The sequence below is a fragment of the Diuraphis noxia genome, unplaced genomic scaffold (genome assembly GCF_037042655.1).
Source record: "Diuraphis noxia isolate RWA-SAM2 unplaced genomic scaffold, SU_Dnox_SAM2 contig0001, whole genome shotgun sequence".
In the NCBI taxonomy this organism is placed as follows: domain Eukaryota; kingdom Metazoa; phylum Arthropoda; class Insecta; order Hemiptera; family Aphididae; genus Diuraphis; species Diuraphis noxia.
The window spans coordinates 103,414,052-103,439,244 of NW_028301711.1; the positions used below are offsets into that span (position 1 = coordinate 103,414,052).

Below are 25,193 nucleotides of genomic sequence, written 5' to 3' on the forward strand. Positions count from 1 at the left end.
ACTACATACTATAATAACTAACCCTACCTAACGTTTGGATTCTGCTTATAAGCCTTAGCTATGTTAAATATGTTCTTTAGCCTTTAGGTATTAAATTAAATAAGATAGTTAGGGTTGCTTGAAATGTTGTGTGATTTATTTTTATTTTACTACATAACTTTTTGGTTCAAAGATGAATAAATCATATTTATTATATTAGAAGAACAGATGAACCTAAATCAGGTGCTCGTGTATGTAGCTGTCACTTTCAAGATGGAAATAAAATAAATGGTCCTACAATACTTCCTCATCGTTTAAATCAATTTGAAACTCATCATCTTACACCAGAAAAGAAAAAGACCCGCAAGAACTTTTCAAAACTTATGATGAATGAAGAGAAAGAAGATGAAATATTTAATAACAGCGAATTTGAAATCAATACAGCACTTGATCTTGATGAATCAACAAAGTCTAACCCCCAAGGGTATTATTCATTTTTTGAATATTATGATTTAATATTATAATAAATTTAATTTTTTTTTTAGAGTATCTGAAGTCATTATGTCATCGACCTCATTGACCATACTCGAAACTGAAAATTATTTTCTAAAAAAGCAAAATGAAGAAATGAAATTGAAACTAAATACATTAAGCTTGTCATTCACATTTGAAAATTTAGTTCAAAATGAAGATTTATTAACTTCTTATACTGGCATACCATCAAGTGAAGTATTTATTGCTCTTTACAATTTAGTGAAAAATGCAGAGATTAAAATATCATTTAAATTGGAATGTTGAAAGTATCAGTAAAATTGATCAAATACTAATGACGTTAGTTAAATTGAGAAACAATTTACCACATTTTGATTTAGCAGTAAAATTCAACTGCAGTAAAGCAACTGTAAGTAATGTTGTCATTACATGGATTAATGTTTTACATGCCATACTTTTTACTAAATGCATGAGTAGTATTCCAACTAGAGAAAAAAACAAAAAATGTTTACCTGGTGCATTCAAGTCATTTACCAACTGCCGTATAATAATAGATTGCACTGAAGTATTTACTGCTGTATCACGTCAGTCGATGAATATTCAGAGAGACACATATAGTTCATATAAGCACAGAAATACCTGGAAAGCACTAATAGGAATTGCCCCGAATGGTGTTGTTACATTTGTCAGTTCATTGTCTCCTGGATCTACATCAGACAAGATGGTAACATTAAATAGTGGTCTTTTAGAGAAAATGTTCGCCGGAGATCTTATTATTGCAGATAAGGGGTTTTTAATCAGGGACATTTTACCTCACGGAGTATCTTTAAATATTCCACCATTTTTAGATACTCCTCAGTTTACACCAAATCAAGTTGTTCAAACAGAAGTTATAGCTAAGGCACGGATCCACATTGAAAGAGCAATACAAAGAATAAAATGCTATTCCATAATACATTTTATTCCTTTCACAATGTTGAAGCAAGCTGAAAGTATTTTTCAATTAGTTGCTGCATTAACAAATCTACAGCCTCCTTTAATTAAAGAAGTTCAAGGAAATATGTAAACTGTAAATAATAATCATATTATAGTATATTGTTAAATGTACATCATTACATTTTTAATTTTTATAGTTCACAAAATTATTAAATTACTTTACAAAACTAAAATTCTATAGAAAATTGCTACCTGCATTCTTAATAAAAGTTTATAAAATAATAAAACAACGGTTATCCTTCAGTAAGGTAGAGTATATACTTCTGAATAAAAAACTGCTCTAGAATTTCCAAATTAATTGCCCATTTGGTGTCTTTTTCAACTACAGCTATAACTACTTGTTCAGGGGTCCAAATAACTAGGTAACAAAATTCACGATTTGTTAAATAAAGCTGGCCTTGGATTTGATCCCAGTATGGATGTTTTTTGTTTACAATCAAATTCCCATTAATTTTGTATACTATGTAAGTATGATCTACTTCAATTTCAGCATTAAGATTTTTGTTTCTGTACTTCCATGGACACTTTACTTCAACGGTATAATTAGAGCCTACTAGTCCATCTGGCGATGCTCCTAAAAGTCCACTATTTGAAAGCCATAATCCAGTTGGAATCACCTCTACATTTTCTTCTTGTTTAAGTACATCTATAGCGGAACTTTCATTAGAGATTCCCCATTGTATGGAATGTATACCACTAAGGTTAGTATCATTGCTTAATGATTTAAATAAAGATTTTGAAAATTTATCTTTTTTAAAGGCTGCTAGGACTTTTCCAAAGTGGCTAGCAGTAAGTCTATTTTTCCTATACTTAAACCAAAGGTCATTATTAATTTGTCCAACAGTATCTTTAGCTATCTGAATAATTGATACATCTGTCACATAGATCTTAGTTTGAACATAATTTTTAAGAGCAACAAAATCCTTTGATTTTACTAAATATTGACATCTTTTGTCGAGAATAAGACTTTCAATAGAGTCAACTAAAAGATTTTCGGAAGTTATTGATTCGTTTTAAACTCATTAAAGTCTCTCTAAAGTTATCAAAATCTACATTTGAAACACATATCCGGACATGGTATACAATTATATATTTGATTAATTGATTTAATTTCACCTAATGTATTGTTTTTCCTAGCACTCCAGGAACAAGCTGTATCCGTGGAGCTCAAATTATAGTGGGTATATATTGCTAATGCTGCAATATGATGGCAAATAAGTGTACCTCTAGGGCAAGAACACTGTGCATCAGCAATACATCCATCTTTTAAAAAAAGTTTTACATTATAAGGGTTGTTGCGCATACTAGGTTTTATCTCACCAACAATTATTCCTAAACTTGGATCTGCTTGAAATTTTAAAATATGGCTATCCTTATAAGCTATTTCACCACGTTTGAGTTGTTTTATATTTTCTTTAAAGTATTCCGATATTGAAGTTATTGACAATAAATGATTACTAGCCATTAGAATCGATTAAATATGAGTATTAAGTAGGTAAAACAGCAATAAGAAACGTAAAATCGTTTAAAATGAAAGTATAAAACAAATAAAAGTTAAAGTTTAAACTTTTAAGCATTTAAACCACAACTTTATTCAAATTCTTTTCAAGTGTATGCTTCTCAGATAGTATGAAATGTTTGTTTGGATCCAATGGATAGTTTGATAAGGATTGATAACAATTTGTGACGTAACACTAATCGTCCGTATAAACTATTTTTAGAAATATCGACATTTTTGTTTACTTATTAAATGATAACATATTCACTGCCAGCGCACAACTGTGAATTTATTATAACTTAAAACTATATTTTTTTTTGAACAGGAATAATACTAATATTGGTAATAATACGTTTTCATAAAAATTAAACAAGGCTATGGATATTTAGCATGGGAAATACAACGTTATGTCACAATTTATGGAAATAATACGTTCTTTAAAAATGTATTGGAAATAACACCTTATGAGAAAACAGGATATCGAACTCTATAACTCGTGTATGAGAAATAATACGTTATGACACAAAAATGGAATTAACACGTTATAAATAAAATGGAGTATGGAAATACAACGTTTTGACCTAAACTATACTTTTTGAATTGCATTTTTCTTCAATATAAAGTGAAGTTAGCAACAAAATAATCACAAAAATGAACTTCCCGCCATATTTTCAATTAGAATCAATGTATAACTCAGTTTTGATAAAAATGGCAATACCACGTTATGACTTGTCGCCCTTCAATTACGGACGACGTTTTCTACCAGAAATATTGCTTCAAATGAAAAATGACATGAATTATTTTTTGTTGTATTTTGGATTTTGTTTCTTACGGTTTAAAGTTCGGAAAATTTTAGCCATTTTCGAGCGATTTATAGACATTTTAGATTCTGAGCGGAGCGATGAATGTATTGATTTTACCATGATGTGTGTTTTTTATTTTAGTTTTTATTTTTTTGTGTCTGTCATCACGTTTTGGGGCAGTAAAAATGCTTCGATTTTTGACTTCAGTACCTCGTTCGATCAGAAAGTGAATCTAGTTGGTACTTTGGGGGGTGAGGTGTATAAGCTAATACGGGTGATACCACATAATAAAATACTAACAGAAAGAAAACGACGTATACTCGTTATCACTTAATAGTACGTGTCAAACTAAACATTGGTATAGATGTGTTACGATAATAATTGGTGGTGAAAAAAATTCAATAAAAAACACTAAACTCTGACATATTATGTTAGTTCATATTGAGATTAATAATATATTCACATGTTTGTATTTTTTAACAACAATTGATATTTTAATCACTTAAAATGGGTTTTGAGTACTTAAATAGTAACCTGAACCAATTACAAATACTGTAAGTTCTAATTCGGCTTCGATTTGTTACCTGATCTTTTCAGAAATGTATAAATAGAAAATATGAAAATAAACATAAAATATACTTACCGTTAGATACTGGAAAATAAAAATAATATACGTAGGTAGTCGTTTATAACAGAACTACATATAGTATATACATAGAATTGTTTTAGAACCTTTTGGTTCTGAGCACTCAAAATTTAGATTCTTTGCGGGGCAATGAATGTATTGATTTTACCATGATGTGTGTGTGTGTGTTTTTTTTGTGTCTGTCATCACGTTTTGGGGCAGTAAAAGTGCTTCGATTTTTAACTTCAGTACCTCGTTTGATCAGAAAGTGAATCTAGTTGGTACTTTGGAGGGTCAAAAGTAATAAATTCTTAATACTTTTCTGAATAATCAAAAAAACAAACTAAAAATTAAGGGAAAAACGGGAAATTTTACGCACACTCATTTTTCGACAAAATTGATTTTGTTTTTTGATGTAACTTTAAAACAAATGAACATAGGTACATGAAATTTTCACCGAATGTTTATATAAGTATATTCTACCTACTATGCAATTTTCGATCATTATTAGTTTTTTTTAAACTAATATCGATAAAAATTTATTTGTTAGGCAGAAAAGCTTGAAAATTTAATACAATGCTCTTAACATATTGTTACAAAAGCAGTTGAAAAATAAAACAAATTCATAGTCACAATTTTTTTTTATAAGCATTCAAAGTTTGAATTTTGACAAAAGACGTAAAATCACGGAAATTCGCAAATTATTTTAAGCTAGAAATTCATAAAAAATTTTCTTTTTCAATCTAAGATTTGAAAATTTAATACAAGATTCCTTACAAGTTTTTCAATCATTATCACACATAATCAATCATTATCCAGCGGAAATTCAAATTAAATTTTTGTGAGCATTTGAAATTTAAATTTTTACTACATTGGATTTTCACTTTTAGCGATTTCCTTATTTTGGTGTAACTCAAAAACAAATTACCGCAGATACTTGAAATTTTCACTGAATGTTTGTATATGTATTTTATATATTTGATTAAATTTTCAAAATATTTAGATTTGTTTTGAGCTGTTTACTGACATTTTAATTTTTCAACTTTTTTAGTTCTTTTTTCTATAAATATCGATAAAAATTTATTTGTTCAGTAAAAAAGCTTGAAAATTTAATTCAAGGCTTCTAACGCATTGTAACAATAGCAGTTAAAAAATATTTAAAATTCATAGGCATGTTTTTTTTTTATAAGCATTTAAACGTACAGGAACGACGTACAGGTTTAAAAGAGCGGTCTAGGACATTTCGGCGTGGCCATTTCGGCGTGGCCATCTCGGCGTGGCCATTTCGGCGTGGCTGTTTCGGCGTACGGCTGTTTCGGCGTACGGCTGTTTCGGCGTAAGGCCGTTTAAGCGTAGAGCCATTCAAGAAATTAGGTAGGTCACCATAAAATATAAATAAATAAATAATTTTGTATAAAAAACTGTATATAATAATTAGGTATATTTAAGTATAATAAAACAAATTTAATTAAAATAATTAGAATGCTAAAAAAATTGTATTAAATATATAAATAATTTTTGTATAAAAAACTGTATATAATAATATTAAAATATTAAAAATATAAAAATAAGGAGAATGCTATTAAAATCATGAATAAAAATATTCAGGTCATCATACTTAAATTATGTGCTATCCCTCTTAAAAAGCTCATAATATTACGATTATCATAATCGCAGACTAATTTTAAAATACGTTTATCGACGTCGATGTATTTTTTTTTCTTTTTTGGTGGACTTTTGCCTGTTTCTAATTGGCAAAAGAAGGTGTCTCGGCCACTTTGTATTCTCCTTAAACATGATATAAATGCCCATAGTGTCGGATGGTCAACTGCCATTTGTAGATTAAGACGACGATTTGCCGCTTCTGCATGATTATTTGTTCGATCGTCTTTATTAAGTACGCGATCATGAACGTTCCAAATTATAGGGGGGAAAAGTGGGTTTCGACGACGGTTTCTTACAACTGTACCGATGTAGTTTTCTTCAAACCATTCCAAGAGAGGAAATATTTCTTCAGGCAGTTCATCATATAATAAGTTTACACTATTGTAAATGTCGTCAATTTTAACAAAAGCTAAAGCCAAAATCATTTTAATATAAATTGAAAATTCTGCATTGTTTTTATACTTCGAAAATAATTCTAGGTCACCCATTTTAAGTCTAAAATTTTTTGTCAAATGAAATAGACATCCGTGAATTTGAACTTCAGGAAAATTGTTTTTAATTGCTTTGATCGCAGCTTGCTCAAAATCGCAAGCAATTGATTTTGGTTTTAACCCTGGTTTTAATTCAATTAATATTTTAAATAGCCGTTCATACGTTTGGTTTTTTTTATCGGGTAAAAGAGCATAAATAAGTCAAAATCAAAATCATTTTATGAAAAATTACTACGCCGAAATCGACCCACGTCGAAAAGGCTGTACGCCGAAACGGCAACGCCGAAACGGCCACGCCGAGATGGCCACGCCGAAATGTCCGGATCCGTTAAAAGAGCTAGAACGACTGACTCTACGGTTCCCAAGTGGGTGCCGTGTAGTTATAATATTCCGGGAGTCGCCTACACATTAGGCGTTGCCCGTAGACTACTATAATATACTCTTATATTCTAATACAACAGGCTAATACTATATACTAATAGCTAATGCGTTCATAACACCATCAAAAACGCACCAGCTGAAGGTACGAAGAACAGAACATCGTAGTTGAACCAGCGATTTCGAAGAACACCAATTAACGACCGAGCTTTGGGCAATTAAGGTGGATAAGGTATTCACTAAAGTAGAACCATTTTCGTTGTATTATCGTTACCGCTTAGACATTTGAGGTATAACAAAAATAAATTGTAAGCATACTTTTTAGTATTTTTAAGTTGTTATAATAAAACTTAGAAGTGACTTTTAATTAACTTCAAATGCCTCATGAGGACTAATAAAAGTTTATCTTTAAAAATAATAAATAATACTCATTATTGCTCTTCATAGAATCAGAAATTAAATATTTATGTTTTTTCAAAAATATTTCCATGTTGTTTATTATTTTAGGTATATTTAAATTATTTATAAATATTTTAAAGATTTATATGGACCAGAATATAAATATTAATTATTAGATCAAAAAAATAACATTAAAAAAGTTTTTATCCTCCCCCAACATAAATGCATTTTTTTAAATATAAGTTTTTACGAAAAAACGCTTACCTACCTAGTCATACTTATGATATTATACACTTTCAGTTCAAAATAGTATTTGACCTGTCAAAAGTGAATTTTCGTTAGCCGAAATGTTTCAATACTTCCATGTTGGGAGATAACAAAAACCTGACAAAATAATAAAAATAAAGTTGGTAGGTATATTATTACATGTACAAATGATTTTCATATGTGTTTAAGGTATTAATAATTGCATTTAAAACATTAGGATTAATATTTCAGTATTAAGAAAATAAATTGGTGTAATAATTTAGGCAATTATTGTCTTGAAGAGTAGATTCACAGAAGTCATGAACCAGTGTATTCCCCTCAGGCACTGAAATAAAAATTGGTATTAGAATTTTTGATTGTATTCATTTTCATTAGGTACATTGCCCTGCCTCAAACTTGTATATATATAACGCGTATTTAAAAGGAATAATTACAGCAAACCGGGAAAAATTATATTCAACACACTATAACTAGTTTTACTATGAAATTATTGGATGTTTCTTTTATTGTAAAATAAATTATAATTTTCAAATTTCCCAATACTTGTTCCAAGACCAAAAAGTTTTATTCAGATGATTTAAAAATATAAACCAAAAAAAAAAAAAAAAAAAAAAAAAAAAACATAAATATACGATTTCACACCATATATAATATTCAGTAATAGCTTATGTATCTCAAGTAGAACTTGTCTTTATTACATCATTTACTTAAGCTGAAAAACTATAAGGTTATTCTCACCTAATGATGTGCTTAGAACTATAGTGATTACTGATTTGATAGAGATAGTGTGGCCAAACTGATAAGGTATACTGATAGTCGCCATTAGTTTCCTAAATTTCTTAGCGGGCTATGAGATACATATTATACTCATTAAAGGAGTCCACTACACTAGTCAATAGCTATACATTTGTATGTATAAAGTATGTAAGTATGTTTATTTAATACAATTGATCTAAATGCTGATTATTATTATTATTCTATTAACTTGTATAATTTTCATAAATAAAACCAGGACAAAAGAGTAAAACACATTAAATGAAAAATGTTCCAATAATTCAGAATACTCGTAAATGATAAATTATTACATTTATGACTAGATTGAGATTTGAAATCATTTATGTGATTAATAATGCTATTGTTTATAAATAATGATTTTTTTTATATATTATATCAAACAATACTGTTATTGAGCATTTCTCAAGTTTTTTTTGATAATAGTCAAATTATTATTTTAAAATCATAAATGCAGTCACTTTTATATTTAACATTTATGATAGATTCAAAGTATTATTATTATTTAATTTAGCAGAGCTTCTGGCGAACTAAATGAGTTGTTAGAATACAAAAAAGCCTATGTTAAATTACTATTTGAGATAGGTGCTTATTTCCTAGAATGGTATACAATTAAATATCAAGTGAATTCATATTTTCATATTAAATTTTATAGGTATCTATGAATGAATAAAATACATTAAAAACCATTATGTTAATACTTGTATTTATTTTAAGACATTATAAATGGAAATTATATATATAATAATAAGATTATGGAATAAATCATAAATAAGAATATAAAAATATAATGAGTTAAATTTAAATAATTTAACTCAATTATATTAAATTTAGACCAATGGTTTTCTAGGGCCCGAAATTATTATGATCGAAACAAACAAAATATTAAGGATTAACTCACTGAATGATTAAAGTGTTTTGAGAATTTAGTTAAGTAGAATTAGCAGAAAACCTTATAATTTATTAAAAAGTACCTACCTACCTAATTATGGAATTATAAGTATTATACCCTGCTATATAATTCTATATTTGAATAAATAAATATATCTATAAAGTAATTAAAATAATGTTGTGTATAATTTGTTTGCTATAAATAGTAAAATTATAACTATCCAAATAATATTACTTTGTGATGAGTTTTTAATGTTAGAACTTACCTCAGAAATACAAGAGTGTGATTTTTCCTAATAGGGTCTCAGGGAAAATGTTTTATTAAATACCTACCCTTTTTGTCTGATTTTGACACCCGATGGCAACACAACAAGGCATGATGATGAAAAACAGTAAAAATATTTTTAAAGAAATACACTGCTATGAATAATGAATATTTGCTGTTTTGTAAATATTTTTTAGGTTAACCAAATAATAAGCAACACAACAACAATTAGGAGTAAACATGGTATATCCGAAATTATTATTTATCAATATATTAACTTGAAACGAAAATAATTTGACTTTAAACCGGCTACTTATATTATATTTAAATTAAGAGTTTTGTTATCAAAGGAAACTAATGGTGGAAAAATCTCTAAACCAATCAAAAACATTTTCGTACATGGCCACACTATCTCTATCAAGTCACTATACTTAGAACGCACGAGTTGCGTACCGTAAAAAAGGTATACACTGATAATAGATTAGGAATACAAGTATTTCATATAATATTTATAAATTATAAATCTATATTATAAATTATAATATAGATATGTAAGTAAAATAAAACTATAATTTTTTTTCAGGAAGATTATTTTTTCCCTCTTGCGGAAACGATATACTTTATTCCCTAGTATAAAAAGGTCTGCGGAATCGATGAAACCCAACGAATTACCTCCCAAAAAATCCAGGACGCAATTTGTTTATTTTAATCAGAGGTCTACAATTAACAATGAAATGAATAATAATTATAAAAACAATCATAAGTTAATAAAACATTTTTTTTATTTCGAACGTAACATTCGAATTTGTAGAAAAATCCATTGTCGTAATCATACTATTACGAATATAACGTAAGTTCGTGCATTTGCATATTAATCTTGCTCATACGTATTTAATGCTAGGTGACATGGAAATCCATTTAAAGGTACCATGGTTAAGTATGTGAAGTTTTATTTTGCGTATTTAAAGATTTTTTGACTATTTAGCATAGTTATGCGTTTTTCTATTTTATTGTGCATATTTAGTGTATTTTTACCAACATTTTATGAAAATGCAATAATTTATATTTTTGCACTGTGTTTTATATTAATACCTCTATAATATTATAATTATATATTGAAAATAACACCAAGACACCAGGTACTAAGTATACGCAGTGGGGACTTTCCACGGCATATACGTAGTTGGTGATCGAACGACAGTCCGGTTTACGACATCACATCGCCAATTTGAATTTTGCAATTTTCTTTATGCCAATAATGTAGTTTAATTTATTTTTATATGTTTTTATATATAGTAATGATAATAATTTAATAATATTTTTATAATTAATTTATACACATTTAATAACTTATAAATTTGTCAAGTTTTGAAGTAAAATCAGAGTAAGTACAACGATAATTGAAAAAAGTTAAATTTTACCAGACCATTTGGGGATATTCATATATTCATATATCAAAATGAATATAATATTTGTCATGTTTATATTTTAATAAAATAACGCTAGATCAGTAGATTATATTTCATTAATTTTATAAAATGTCCTATAGCGGGTGCAAGTGAAAAAGATATGAAGTCGAAGATTCTGTAAAATGAGAAAGTCACATAAAAAAATCAGAAAACCAATCTGTATAGTAAACATATAGTATGTAATTTTCAAATATTGAATATTGTGTTATTTTCATATACATTTTATTTTATTTACCTACTTTGTCATGAATATCTGTCACTATAAATACATATTAAGAAATGGTGACCAGATTTATAAAATACAAAAAGTACGTATATAATATTATCTTTTATATATTACATTTATGAAACAAAATAAAAACAAACTAAACTACATTATTTTGAAACATAAATCATAAAATATCAGCTATCATAGATTTTTAATTTTCTTAAAAATAAAAATAAAAAATAAACCTATATTATCGTTTGAAATTATTATTAGTCATACTTCAAATTTTTTTCTATACCACGCTGACATAATATTTTTTGAATTTACGAATTTTTTTTATTTTCACCCAGGGAAAAATCAATTTTCCAGGAAATCTACCAGAGCAGAAATTATAAAAAGCTGGTCAGGAATTCATAGGAATTGAGTACTAATTATTGGTACAAAGAAAATTGCAAAATTCAAATTTGGGATGATGGCGGGGTGATGTAAGTGTACGGTTTATCGTTTCACAATAAACACTATTCGATTGATTATATTGCGTATTGTATTATTTCATAATTAAATATACACCAATCTGGCACGAAGATTTCGGTGATTCCAGGTATATATATTATTATAACGCATATAAAGTAAAAATCCAACTCGTTAACATGACACAAACAGTTCCGACATCAATGGGCTCATCGGCGCCCATAACAACCATTTAGTCACAAGTCATCGGAACTCCGGGAGTTTTGGAATAAAAGACGGATGTCAAAATATATTTCGCTTGACTAAAAAACTTTATGGCCGTCAACGTTATCAAGGTGGGTAGTAAAAAGAGGGCGATTTCGCTAACCTCGATTTCAGAGAAAGTGCACAAAATTCTATTCAGCCTGTGTTTACCAGATGCCCTAGATATCAAAAGTTTTGAATCGTTTTGAGCCATACTGCTGAGAGTGCGACATTATCAGTTCCTTATATAGTGGGAAATTTTCCTTCACCAATCAGTAAAAGTTTTTCTGCAAAAGGCTCTGCTGATTCATCTCCACTTAAAAAAACTCTCATATTAGTTGAAAGCGTCAGTTGTTTAACGTGCCTGCAAACGTAAAATACTTTTAGGCGAGCATTATAAGTTCCTCGTTTGATCACAGGTAAGGTCTGGTGGAAGTCTTCTGATAATAAACTAAAGTACCACTGTTGGATACAGACACAAATAATTCATTACATAACTTAATATTACGTCCATCGTCCATGCACTAAAAATAAAGTCTTCGGTTGCCGGCGAACCTACCGCCTGATCGCACACCACCAATCAGTCTTGTCCGACCAACGTTGCAGACGTGCCGTATTATGGTTGTGCGTGTCATAAAGTTATTAGTGTGCATTTTCTACCACAACCCGTACACATACCACATACCAACGACATAGGTTAGAGTGATTTTGTAGTTTGGGTAATCTAGTATAAGAGTTAATAAAAGACGCAAAACCATTCTCTGATAATAAATTAAGATAATCATAATTTAATGGACTAGGCCCTACTATATTTACGTTCATATCACCTATAAGAATGGTATAATTATCTTTTTTTTATTTTCACGTATAACTTCGCTTAGAGTTTTAATGAAGGTGTTTATATCAGTGGCGGGTGATCTATATATACATAAAATATTAATTGGCATATCTAGATTATTAATGGAGAGTTTAACAATATTGGTATCAACAAATTCATATTCGAAAAAATCAGTTGTATAATTATTTCTAACAAACACAAATATACCATCGTTTTGGTTCCTTTTGATTGTAGAGAAGTGATGATTATAACCTTCCAAGACATAAGCACCCTGACTCAGGAGATCATGCCATGTTCGGTCAGTACAATAACATCAATTTTATTTTTATTAAAGTCCACCATTTCCGTTAGTGACGTGTTGCATTACAGCGTCACAGTGACGCTACAGTTACACGTATTCTGTTTGGGGTGGTACCTAAATCTAACAAATCTAGGTCTATTCATTTAGCATTAAAAGGAAAAGTTGAAACAGACACTGAACGTTTAGTCAAAAGCAATACTTTAGTTCCCGTCAACTACAGTGAATAGGCAACTCCAATAGTACCATCTACAAGGTGATTTTTTTATCGAAGAACACTCATTATTTAAAAAAGTATTGACTTTTTTCAAAATATTTTTTTACATAGTTTCAAGTTGTTAAAAAACGAACGTTTTTATTAAAAAATTATGTTTTTTAATATTTTTTATCCTTATAATTTTTAAGTTTTTTACTTTTTTGAATGACAACATAGAGTTTTAATATCATATTCCAAAGCAGAATATTTTTCTAATTATTTTGATACGTAAAAATCGAATTTTGGACGAGTAGTTTATGAGTTATAAGTATTTAAAGTTTAGACAAGCGGAGTAGTGGGCAAACATTTTGCGGGGTAACCCCGTACCACTCCACTCCGCCAATCTAAACTTTAAATACTTATAACTCATAAACTACTCGTCCAAAATTCGATTTTTACGTATCAAAATAATTAGAAAAATATTCTGCTTTGGAATATGATATTAAAACTCTATGTTGTCATTCAAAAAAGTAAAAAACTTAAAAAATGATAAGGATAAAAAATATTTAAAATATAATTTTTTAATAAAAACGTTGGTTTTTTAACAACTTGAAACTATGTAAAAAAATATTTTGAAAAAATTCAATACTTTTTTAAATAATGAGTGTTCTTCGATAAAAAAAATCACCCTGTATATTAAAACCATACGGAACGGTTAGAAGTGCGGTGATTTAAACATATGTTAAAAAATAAAATGACTACGTACCTTCTGAAAGATTTTCTGAAAAAAAAATGATAATTCGTATTATTAATTTATTAAGAAATATTTTTAATTAATTTCCAGTTTTCGTAAAATCTTACTTATATTTTTTACGAGACAGAAAAACATAATCGAAAACAATTTGAAAAAAATACCAAAAGAATATTAAAAAATTCAATGCCCAACACTTCAATTTTTGACCATGTTAATAAGTAAGTTATGCTCTTTGATGATCTGTTTTTGTCAGGCCTTTTTCTAGAGCCCGAAAAATTATGACGTTATTCTTGCAGTGAGATACCATAAGTAATAATCACCAAAGAATGTCATCGAGAACACTGAACATCTTCCTAATATTCCATTACCTCTTACAAAAATCCCATAGGAAAAAAATGTATTATGTAGATACTAGTAAAAGGTGAATTAATACTAGATAGATTAATAATTTTTTTTTTTTTTTTTTTTTTTTTTTTTATTGAGATCATCATAATTTACAAAAATTTAATTATAAAAATTATTCATGATTATCTATCTCTTTTAAGCTAAAAGCTTGTGTTAGAGATAGAGAGGAATACAGTCTTAAATAATAATTATAAACATATATAAGTATATAACAAATTTACAAGTAAACAAAAAGGAAACAAGTTTATACAAAATGTAATCAAATTACATACAACAGAAGATTTAAAACTATTTTAAATTATTTGAGAGAACAACCAATTATACACTAAATTTTTAGCATTATTTTCAGACAGCTGAATATTTTTTTTATACTGACATGGCATAGAGTTAAAAAACACAGGTCCTAAATAGTTGACAAAAGATTGACCAAAAGATTTGTATGGGTAATCAACAGGTATATTATACCGTCTATTTTCTCTTTTGTCCACAAAATATTGACCGTCAAGGCCTTTATTGAAATTTTTAAAGGTGAACAGAACAGCAAATTTTTTATATAAAAATTTAACAGGTAAGACCCCAAACTCTCTATAATTATGCGAGGTAGAACCCGATAAGGAAAGTTTATTTAAGCAAATTCTAACTATATTATTCTGATTAATTTGTATTTGATTTAAAAAACAATCAGCCGATCCTCCCCAAATTAATAAGCCATATTGAAGTATGGATTGGTACAATGCAAAATAAACTACACGCATTGTATGTTTTGGTACCAGATCATTTAATTTATAGAATTTATAGGTTACCTGACGTAACTTTCCTACCAAATTATGAATGTGAAGATTCCAGCGTAAATTATTATCAAAAATGATACCTAAATATCGCGTACTAGAAACTTCTTTAATAGTTAAGCAATATTTAAGTCACTACAACTCTTACCATCGTTACATCTATGTATTTTAATATGATTAAGTGTTTGGAAACTTTTATAAATAGAGAAGGTCATAAACATTAATTTATTTTCGTTAAGCGTCAGATTTCTGTCACATAGTATTCGGTATATATTATTTAATCCAACAGTTGCTTTATGATGAACGCCGGTCCATGTTTTATCGGTAAAAAGCAAGCAGGATCGTCAGCGTAAGAGACCACCAAACCATCAATAATTAAATCACTTACTGCGTTGATATATAATAAAAATAAAATTGGACCTAAAACGCTACCTTGAGGGACTCCATATTCAATTGAACCTACCTGACTAGTAATGTCATTGATCCTGACCATTTGTTTCCTGTTCGTTAGGTAGCTTTTAAACCAATTTAAGCTATGATTATTAATACCGAAGTTCGGAAAAATTTGAAATAATATGGTATGATTGACAGTATCAAATGCCTTGGTTAAGTCCAGGAATACAGCAATTACTTTATTACTGTTATCTAATTCTCTAAAAATAAATTGAGTTGTTTGATATAAAGCATCTTGAGTACCTATACCTGGTCTAAAACCAAATTGGTTTTTTGATAAGAGTTTGTTGGCTTCTAGAAACGAAATTAATCTTTGTTTAATAATTTTTTCAAATATTTTCGCAAAATTAGTAAGCAAAGAAATAGGCCTATAGTTATTAACATTTTTTTTATCTCCAGCTTTGTAAATAGGTTTGATCACTGCTAGTTTAAGATTATCCGGAAATATACCTTGAAGAATACTCAAATTGAAAATGTACACAAGCGGATCTGCAACAAGTTCGATAATAAATTTTAATAACTTGCAGGAAATCCTATCATGACCAGCGGCTGTGTCATCTTTAAAGTTATTTACAATGTTGATAATCTCAGAGTTAACAATCTTTTCAGAAAAGGAATTATCAAAAGAAAAGTTATTACTAGCCTTAATAGTTTCATTTTTCAGAACATAATCAGCTTTCTCTGCTAATTTCTTTCCTATGTTAATAAAAAAATTGTTAAAAATGTTTGAAACCATCGTTGGATCTTTGCTTGTATCAAATTGTTGGCCGTTGTTAATAATAGTTTTAATAGTATCCTTATTAATGTTTTTGGAGTAGGTGATTTCGTTTATAAGTTGCCAGGTTAATTTCGGGTTGTTAGAAATTGTTTTGAATTTATTCTCATAAAATTTCTTTTTAGCCATTCTTAGAATCTGTGTATAGTTATTTTTGTATTTTTTATAGTGTATGGTTAATTTATTATTGTTTGGGTATTTTTTACATTTTAATGCTAGGGATTGCTTGTGGCGAGTAGAGTTTAAAAGACCAGCTGTCATCCATTCTTTTAATCGCAGATTTTTGGATGTTATTTTTTTATATGTAGTCGATTTAAGAATAATGTCAGAGATAACCGTCTGAAACTCTGAGTAACATTCATTCGCGTTGTGTTGGTTATACACCGCAGTCCAAGTTTCTCCCTCTAGTAATGCTTTAATATTATCATAATCAACGCAAGATACATAATTACTTTTATTTGTTAAGTGATTATTAATTGGTAGAGAGACACAAATTGCATAATGATCAGTAACATCTGTCTGTAAAATACCTGCATTAATTAGCGTAATTATATTTTCATTATTGTGGACAAAAATGTGATCAAGGCAAGAGTGATTTTGTAGTTTGGGTAATCTAGTATAAGAGTTAATAAAAGACGCAAAACCATTCTCTGATAATAAATTAAGATAATCATAATTTAATGGACTAGGCCCTACTATATTTACGTTCATATCACCTATAAGAATGGTATAATTATCTTTTTTTTATTTTCACGTATAACTTCGCTTAGAGTTTTAATGAAGGTGTTTATATCAGTGGCGGGTGATCTATATATACATAAAATATTAATTGGCATATCTAGATTATTAATGGAGAGTTTAACAATATTGGTATCAACAAATTCATATTCGAAAAAATCAGTTGTATAATTATTTCTAACAAACACAAATATACCATCGTTTTGGTTCCTTTTGATTGTAGAGAAGTGATGATTATAACCTTCCAAGACATAAGCACCCTGACTCAGGAGATCATGCCATGTTTCGGTCAGTACAATAACATCAATTTTATTTTTATTAAAGTCCACCATTTCCGTTAGTGACGTGTTGCATTACAGCGTCACAGTGACGCTACAGTTACACGTATTCTGTTTGGGGTGGTACCTAAATCTAACAAATCTAGGTCTATTCATTTAGCATTAAAAGGAAAAGTTGAAACAGACACTGAACGTTTAGTCAAAAGCAATACTTTAGTTCCCGTCAACTACAGTGAATAGGCAACTCCAATAGTACCATCTACAAGGTGATTTTTTTATCGAAGAACACTCATTATTTAAAAAAGTATTGACTTTTTTCAAAATATTTTTTTACATAGTTTCAAGTTGTTAAAAAACGAACGTTTTTATTAAAAAATTATGTTTTTTAATATTTTTTATCCTTATAATTTTTAAGTTTTTTACTTTTTTGAATGACAACATAGAGTTTTAATATCATATTCCAAAGCAGAATATTTTTCTAATTATTTTGATACGTAAAAATCGAATTTTGGACGAGTAGTTTATGAGTTATAAGTATTTAAAGTTTAGACAAGCGGAGTAGTGGGCAAACATTTTGCGGGGTAACCCCGTACCACTCCACTCCGCCAATCTAAACTTTAAATACTTATAACTCATAAACTACTCGTCCAAAATTCGATTTTTACGTATCAAAATAATTAGAAAAATATTCTGCTTTGGAATATGATATTAAAACTCTATGTTGTCATTCAAAAAAGTAAAAAACTTAAAAAATGATAAGGATAAAAAATATTTAAAATATAATTTTTTAATAAAAACGTTGGTTTTTTAACAACTTGAAACTATGTAAAAAAATATTTTGAAAAAATTCAATACTTTTTTAAATAATGAGTGTTCTTCGATAAAAAAAATCACCCTGTATATTAAAACCATACGGAACGGTTAGAAGTGCGGTGATTTAAACATATGTTAAAAAATAAAATGACTACGTACCTTCTGAAAGATTTTCTGAAAAAAAAATGATAATTCGTATTATTAATTTATTAAGAAATATTTTTAATTAATTTCCAGTTTTCGTAAAATCTTACTTATATTTTTTACGAGACAGAAAAACATAATCGAAAACAATTTGAAAAAAATACCAAAAGAATATTAAAAAATTCAATGCCCAACACTTCAATTTTTGACCATGTTAATAAGTAAGTTATGCTCTTTGATGATCTGTTTTTGTCAGGCCTTTTTCTAGAGCCCGAAAAATTATGACGTTATTCTTGCAGTGAGATACCATAAGTAATAATCACCAAAGAATGTCATCGAGAACACTGAACATCTTCCTAATATTCCATTACCTCTTACAAAAATCCCATAGGAAAAAAATGTATTATGTAGATACTAGTAAAAGGTGAATTAATACTAGATAGATTAATAATTTTTTTTTTTTTTTTTTTTTTTTTTTTTATTGAGATCATCATAATTTACAAAAATTTAATTATAAAAATTATTCATGATTATCTATCTCTTTTAAGCTAAAAGCTTGTGTTAGAGATAGAGAGGAATACAGTCTTAAATAATAATTATAAACATATATAAGTATATAACAAATTTACAAGTAAACAAAAAGAAAACAAGTTTATACAAAATGTAATCAAATTACATACAACAGAAGATTTAAAACTATTTTAAATTATTTGAGAGAACAACCAATTATACACTAAATTTTTAGCATTATTTTCAGACAGCTGAATATTTTTTTTATACTGACATGGCATAGAGTTATAAAACACAGGTCCTAAATAGTTGACAAAAGATTGACCAAAAGATTTGTATGGGTAATCAACAGGTATATTATACCGTCTATTTTCTCTTTTGTCCACAAAATATTGACATAAATATTTGGTCGCTCTCTAAAAATAATGTTAATTCATCAAAATTGGCGTTCATACTCCTAATATTACAACATATAATATTAACATAGGTATTTATTATTTATACAATTATTAACATCAATAAATTCCGAGAATGATTCAAAATAGTTAGTTTTATAGCTGAGGTATCCATTAATATAAAAGGCATTTTCCATTTTAAACTAAAAAGTATACATAAAGAAATACTAAAGTCGGTTGTAGGCTTAAACCAATTTTGACAAGGAAAGCTCATCAAAAATTATAAAGGCCTTGGTATTCTCATTCTTTTTTATAAAAATTTTAGAATCCTTAAACCAGGTGAATTTATAACCAAATTCGCGAGCAAAAGCCCTAGTTTTAAAAAATAGATTTCTATTAAATTGCGTAAGACCGTCATTAATGTAAATACTATCATTAGTCCACTTAGAGTTAACCGTTTTACCAGTTAATTTTGATTTTTTAACACGTTCCATCAAATTTTGTTTGTCTTGAATTGAAGTCGACTCTGCCACTATTTTTCTGGACCTGTTAGGGATTTTTGAGAAAGTACGGTATGCTTTTGTCACAGAGATCTTCACTCCTACGGCGGCTGCAATAGACTCCACCCTTTTGACACAGTCCTCATTATCATTGTCTGGGACGCCAACAATTTCGAAAAAGTTCTCAATTGATTTTTGCTCAATTATATTTAAACGTTTTTCCAGAGACGCGAATTCATTTTTTAGTTTGTGATTTTCTTCTTTAAGAATTGAATTTTCCTCTTTGATACGATTAATAGTTGTAATTAACTCTTGCAATTGCTTACCGAAGTTATCAAATTTTTCACTCATGATGTTGACAGACTCAACGAGGTTATTGATAGTTTCATTTTGTACATTTTGAGTACCAGAGTGTTCGATGGTTGAATTATTTTTGGGCTCTTTAAGTTTACATTTACTGCAACATCAGTTTAGTTTGGCATTATTCGACATCTTTCTAAAAGCTGTCTCCCTCAGAGCGGCACAAACAAAATGTTGAAAAACATTGCATTTAGCGCAGTTGAGATTATCACCTTCGAAAATATCATCATTGCAAACATTGCACAACATAGTTGCCCCTTTAGATTAAAAGTACAATAGAATATAATATGATATAATAAATACAGACGTCGATATCGCACGAAAAAAGATAAGCGAGCGATCACATACAAACACGACCGCACTGTTAGCGCAATAACTGCAAACAATTATATTACCTAACTTAAAGTTATTATTAAAAACCCTATCTATAAACTGTTAACTGACATTCAATTGTGTAACTTGAAATAGATTTAAATATATACGGTGAAAATTAATTACGCTTTTGGAAGTATCCAAAAGTCTTCTTAATCTCCTGCAATCGTTTTGGGATAATAATAATAATTATTATTATTTTTGCTTATTCGGATTATTTATAACTACAAGTTTATTTTAACATTAAAAAAAAAAAATATTCCCATTAAATTTTTGGAATTGGGAATATTCCTTAGTTTTTCTTCAGAAATTTATAAAAAAATTCTAATTGCCATCCCCTACCAAAAAAAGATATCTGCTTAGTGAGCGGGATTATAGTCCCCTACACACATTTAAGTTAAAAAAGTTGGCTGTCCCTCAAATTTTAATTTATTGTCACCTACCAAAATGATTCTCATAATTAAAATCGTTGTCAGTATATTTAACAAAATAAAAATTGTAGTAATTAATTATAAAATATTTTTAGATGTTGAGATTTTGAAAAATCTTATAAATACTTTTTACTGTGATAGAAAAATATAATCAAAAACAATTTGTAAAAATATCAAAACAATACAAAAAACTACAATTTCCAATACATTTTGGCTTTTTAAATTAATAAATTATGTCCTCTTAGGTTTCCTAACTTGTTTTTGTTAGGCCTTTTAGAAGTATAGATGTACCATTCCTAGCGCATTTTTATTTTATCAGTAAAAGATCACAAAGAAAACAATATGTAAAAAGATCAGACAATTGAAATGCAATAATTATTAAAATATTTTTCGCAAAACTTATGATATTAATAATTGAAAATTTAAATGCATTATACATTCGTAAAATATTTTTTATTTTTTTTACAAAACTTATGATATTAATAATTAAAAATTGAATTGCAATAATTATTAAAATATTTTTTATTTTTTGACGCTCACCTTATTCGGGTGAGCGTCATGGGCATTTATGATATTAATAATTGAAAATTTAAATGCAACATTTCAATATTAGAAAATATTGAAATGTGATATAAATAATAGAAATGGAAAATATAACGATTGTGCATTTTTTAAACTGTTAGAAAATAAAATCAAAGAACGTGAAATACAATTATTTTAAGTATGTGTAACATTTTAATAATCATCATTTTTTAATAGAAATATTTCTATTAAAAATATCTTAATATATTATATTTAAATAAATTTTTTATAATTGTCAATAAATTCTAAACATAAATGTCCACATATAGGAGGATCATCATAGTTTTGAAACTTGTCATTGTTATACCACAGATTATCATCACCTAAATAATTTAAAATTTCAGGAGGAGGAGTACTCGAAAATGAATCAAAATATATTTTATAATTTTTTATTTTTTTCCATGCAACCCAATGAGAACCATTTTGAGTAGAATTATTTAAATTAAATATCCCACATTCATTTAACCAAGGTTTTTCAGGTAATTCATTTATCATGAAACAACCTCTAAATTTTTTTATATTATTTCCAAATTTTATTATATCAAAATTACTTAACGGTTCGATATTTATATTTTTAACTTTACTCCAAAAAGTTGTATAACAACCTGGATAATTTTTAATGTTTTTTCTAAATGTTGATATATCGAAATTAATCATTTTTTCGATTTTTTTTTTTTATTTGTCTTCAATCCAGAACCTTTATTTTTTTCCATTTCTTTATTGTGTCGAATTATTTCCTCTTCTATTTTTTTCTTATGTTTACTATCTTTATAACTATCATACAATGCAATTAAAGCTGGAGTAGTTACTGCTGCAGCTTCTAGAAAAGGTAAAATTAATGGTAAAAATCCACCTTTAATTTGCTTCGGTGTAATCTCCAACCTTACTCCAGAATTTTTTTTCTTGGCATTTTTTAATTTATCTATTTGATTTTGATCTAAATATATTTATTTTCTCCTTTATATATTTTATCACTAGCAATATGAATTGTTGCATTAGAATTTTTTTTATGAGCTTCAACCAACTTTTTTTTATGGTTTTCAGTTAATTTAAAATGCATTTTATTATACAAAATATTAAATTTTATTCAAATATTAAATTCATTCCTAAATATCTTTTTGTTTTCATTACATTTGCAGTTGTCAAAGCAGCAATTTTTTCATTCAAAGAACTATCAGAAGCATAAAATCTTTCCATTGCTTTTTAATGTAAATTTTTATCAGCGATATGTCTTGTTTTAGTATCTTTATGATCTTTATAAAAATAATCATGTTCTCTTGCATATTCGTCTAACTTGTTAATCGGGGGAATATTTTCATCTAAATTTGTAAATGGTCCTAGATAATTATATCCAGGCCAATGTATCGAAGGTAATTTTGAACAATTTAAAAAATCATTAAAAAACCCTGAACCTTTTATAATATCCTTTGGTAAATGTGAAATATACGACATTAAGTATTCTACACCTTTAACGGGAATATCAATTATCTTTTCTATTTTTTTAATTCAAAAATTAAGAATTTCAAGTTTTTCATCATGATAAGTGTTTTTTTCCGATCTTTCTGCAGATGATATAACATGTAGTCTGTCAATTAATTGTTTAATATTATATTCTAACTTATTTGTTGTTTCTTTTGGTAAATTTAACAAAGATTGTAGTAAATATTCAACACCTTTTTTGGGAGTATCAATCAGTGTTTCCATGTTTCGTTTAAACAAATGAACAATACCAAGTTTTTCATTATGAAAACCATAATTTCCCGCTATTTCTTCTGCTAATATAAAATATAGTCTGTCAATTATTTTTATTATATTATCGATATAAATAAATTCAATAGGATTATTTGTATATTTTATTAAACCTTCTCCTTTGGGTAAACTATGTGATTCTTTCAGTGTTGGTGATTTATCTTTTTTTGATGTTTTTGGTTTACTTTCTTTAGTTTTTGTTGATGTTAGTTTAATTTTTTCCCAAATAGGTTTAATCATTTCATTATATTTAGCACTTCCACTTGATTTAGGTTTTCCTGTGTTAATATCATTATTTTGGTATATGGAATCTGTTTCAATTAATATTTTTTCATAATTTTCAAAATCTTCTTTTGTATAAAATTCTGATTTTGTAACATCTGTATGAGTTAATAATCTCCACATACCTGGGGTTAGTATATGTTTTTTTCCATTTAAAATTATATCATCAAAGTCAAATATTATAGGGTATTTTCCGATCATGAATTCATCAGTTTTACTTATATGATATATTCCAAATGGATTAACACCTTTAGCTTCATTTGGTAAAGTTGGTAAATATTTTTGCGCATTTTCACCTAATATTATTATATTTTTAGGCATAGGAGATTTATTTGTTGTTATTAGTGGAGAACTTTTAGGTGTTTTCATATTATCTTGATCTTCTGTTAATCGTAATAATTCTGGATTACGAGGTTTATAAGGAGTAGGTATTATCATCTTTTGAATATCATTATCGGTTTTAATAGCAACCTCTTTAACATCATTAACAGATGATTCAACATTTGATAAGGCTTTTAATATTGGTTCATAATATTTTACTTTTTCTTCTGATGTATATTTATCGTTTAAAACTGTTTTTCTATAGTTATTTTGTAAATTTTTTTTAAGATTAATTATTTTTTGGATATTTTTTGGTGTATATTCAACATATCCCTGAATAGGGGACGCGTTATTGTTGTCACCTTCATCTTCATCTTCATCTTTTTTTATAAAATTTAAATTTTTTTCGGATTGTTCTAAATCTGATTTTTTATAAGTTTTTTGTAAATTTTGTCTAAGATGAATTAATCGTTTCATTTTTTCTGTTTCGTTTTCTAAGTTATTTCCGACTTTGGAATTGTTTTGGTCTTCAAATGTTATATTTTTTTTAATTTTATTTTTTAATTCATTTTGAATTTGTTTGATATCCATTTATTATATAACAAATAATTTTCATCGTTCATCAATACTTAAAATATCATTACCTTTATTGTCATAGATAAAATTTTTTATTATGTCTATTGTTATGAAACCATATGTTTTTATTTTATTTTTTTTATCATATGTTTTACAATAAGTTCTAAAAATGTCTTTAAATTTGTCTAATGGTATAATTTTGCTAATAAAATCGGACCATATTTTTTCAATATAATAATTTGACTGATTAAAAACAATTATAACAGTTAAATTATTTCTTATTGTTTTTATATCTACTGAAGTATAGCTTTGTGTTAAATAAATAACACTAATATTCTTTGATCTCGATCTTATAAAATATTCCATTATCAACTTTTGATCTTCTAAAAGAAAATCATCAATAACCACTACACTATTAGGTTCACAATCATCAACAGATATTATATCACCATCAGAAAAATGAATGTTTATAGAAAATATTCCATCAAATATTTTTTTTAATTTTTTATAAACTGGCTGATCAATATTTTTTGTAAAAATATATAGATTTTTATATGGAATCCAATAACTTATAATCATATTATACAACAAAGTTGTTTTACCACAACCAGATGCTCCTACCACTAAAACTCGTGAAGGTATTTCAAATAAAGATTTTTCTTTACTATCATCTTCAATATATTTTTTTACCATTAATTTATCC

General features: G+C 27.4%; 1 protein-coding gene and 1 pseudogene across 1 annotated transcript; one reads left to right on the plus strand and one right to left on the minus strand.

Annotated features, from left to right (window-relative positions):
• Positions 1-362: 362 nt before the first annotated feature.
• Positions 363-1,537, plus strand: LOC149063020 (uncharacterized; annotated as a pseudogene).
• A 4,409-nt stretch (positions 1,538-5,946) lies between these two features.
• On the minus strand, positions 5,947-6,615 carry LOC149063021 (uncharacterized). Its single transcript, XM_089228097.1, has one exon. The coding sequence runs from the start codon at positions 6,544-6,546 to the stop codon at positions 5,998-6,000; it is 549 nt and encodes a 182-aa protein (XP_089084223.1). The 5' UTR covers positions 6,547-6,615; the 3' UTR covers positions 5,947-5,997.
• Positions 6,616-25,193: the final 18,578 nt, after the last annotated feature.